This window comes from Corvus brachyrhynchos, unplaced genomic scaffold, assembly GCF_000691975.1.
Source record: "Corvus brachyrhynchos isolate BGI_N302 unplaced genomic scaffold, ASM69197v1 scaffold1055, whole genome shotgun sequence".
NCBI classification, from domain to species: Eukaryota; Metazoa; Chordata; class Aves; order Passeriformes; family Corvidae; genus Corvus; species Corvus brachyrhynchos.
This window is the reverse complement of record NW_008237930.1, coordinates 15,510-17,598: the sequence shown is the minus strand read 5'-3', so window position 1 is coordinate 17,598 and position 2,089 is coordinate 15,510. Positions and strand designations below refer to the sequence as shown.

At 59.9% G+C, this 2,089-nt stretch overlaps 1 protein-coding gene across 1 annotated transcript in view; it reads left to right on the top strand.

The window, feature by feature from the left end:
* Nucleotides 1-2,089, top strand: part of LOC108446508 — a gene marked incomplete at its 3' end in the record, with an annotated part of 27,534 nt that overhangs the window by 10,937 nt on the left and 14,508 nt on the right. The window contains exon 5 of the mRNA XM_017733330.1: nucleotides 1,788-1,946. Coding sequence (XP_017588819.1) covers nucleotides 1,788-1,946 — 159 coding nt within the window. The remainder of the gene's footprint in view (nucleotides 1-1,787; nucleotides 1,947-2,089) is intronic.

Sequence of the window (2,089 nt, the reverse complement as noted above, 5' to 3'; positions counted from 1 at the left end):
AGGATTTTGGGGTTGGGATTTGGGGGATTTGGACTCAGGGGGACGAGGCCATTTGGGGCTGTTCTGGGGCCATTTTGGGGCTGTTCCCGAGGGATTTGGGGTTGGAAAAAGGGGATTTGGGGTCAGAAATGGGGATTTTGGCTCGGGAGGACATTCGGGTCCGTTCCAGGGCCGTTCCTGAGGATTTTGGGGATCCCGGCGGATTTGGGCTCAGGAGGACGAGGTCGTTCTGGGGCCGTTTTGGGGCTGTTCCCAAGGATTTTGGGGTTGGGATCCCGGCGGATTTGGGCTCAGGAGAACGAGGCCGTTCCGGGACCGTTCTGGGGCCATTCGGGGCCATTCTGGGGCTGTTCCCGAGGGATTTGGGGTTGGAAAAACGGGATTTGGGGGAAAAACGGGATTGGGGGTGGGAATGGGGCTGATCCCGGGGGATTTGGGCTCAGGAGGACGAGGCCGTTCGAGGCCATTCTGGGGCCGTTCCCGAGGATTTTGGGGTTGGAAAAAGGGGATTTGGGGTCAGAAATGGGGATTTGGGCTCAGGAGAACGAGGCCGTTCTGGGGCTGTTCCCAAGGATTTTGGGGTTGGGATTTGGGGGATTTGGGCTCAGGAGGACGAGGCCATTTGGGGCTGTTCTGGGGCCATTTTGGGGCCGTTCCCGAGGGATTTGGGGTCAGAAATGGGGATTTGGACTCAGGAGGACGAGGCCATTTGGGGCCGTTCCGGGGCCGTTCCGAGACGGTTCCCGAGGGATTTGGGGGAAATCCCGAGGGATTTGGGGTCAGAAATGGGGATTTGGGCTCAGGAGGACGAGGCTGTTCAGGGCTGTTCTGGGGCCATTCCGGGGCCGTCCCCGAGGATTTTGGGGTTGGGGGGGCCATTCCGGGGCCGTTCCCGAGGATTTTGGGGTTGGGATTTGGGGGATTTGGACTCAGGGGGACGAGGCCATTTGGGGCTGTTCTGGGGCCATTTTGGGGCTGTTCCCGAGGGATTTGGGGTTGGAAAAAGGGGATTTGGGGTCAGAAATGGGGATTTTGGCTCGGGAGGACATTCGGGTCCGTTCCAGGGCCGTTCCTGAGGATTTTGGGGATCCCGGCGGATTTGGGCTCAGGAGGACGAGGTCGTTCTGGGGCCGTTTTGGGGCTGTTCCCAAGGATTTTGGGGTTGGGATCCCGGCGGATTTGGGCTCAGGAGGACGAGGCCATTTGGGGCTGTTCTGGGGCCATTTGGGGGAGATCCCGAGGGATTTGGGGTCAGAAATGGGGATTTGGACTCAGGAGGACGAGGCCGTTCTGGGGCCATTTTGGGGCCGTTCCCGAGGGATTTGGGGGAGATCCCGAGAGATTTGGGGTCAGAAATGGGGATTTGGGCTCAGGAGGACGAGGCCGTTCTGGGGCCATTTTGGGGCCGTTCCCGAGGGATTTGGGGGAGATCCCGAGAGATTTGGGGTCAGAAATGGGGATTTGGGCTCAGGAGGACGAGGCCGTTCTGGGGCCATTTTGGGGCCGTTCCCGAGGGATTTGGGGGAGATCCCGAGAGATTTGGGGTCAGAAATGGGGATTTGGGCTCAGGAGGACGAGGCCGTTCTGGGGCCATTTTGGGGCCGTTCCCGAGGGATTTGGGGGAGATCCCGAGGGATTTGGGGTCAGAAATGGGGATTTGGGCTCAGGAGGACGAGGCCATTTGGGGCTGTTCTGGGGCCGTTTTGGGGCTGTTCTGGGGCCATTCTGGGGCCGTTCCCGAGGGATTTGGGGTCAGAAATGAGGATTTTGGGGCCGCGTTCCCGCAGGATCTCTACGTTTACGTCTCGGAGCACGAGCACTTCACGGATTTCAACGTCAGCTCCGCCCTGTTCTGGGAAAAGCGGGATCTGGTCTACGGGGACTGGAGCAGCGGCGAGAATTCCGACGGCTGCTACGAGCACTTCGGAGAGCTCGACGTGTCCCAGGTGGGGAAGCGGGAATGGCGGGGGGGAGGTCGGGAAAAGGGGAATTGGGGTCAGAAATGGGGATTTGGGGTCAGAAATGGGGGTTTGGGGTGGAGAAATGGGGGTTTGGGGTTGGGAAATGGGGAATAGGGATCAGACAGAGG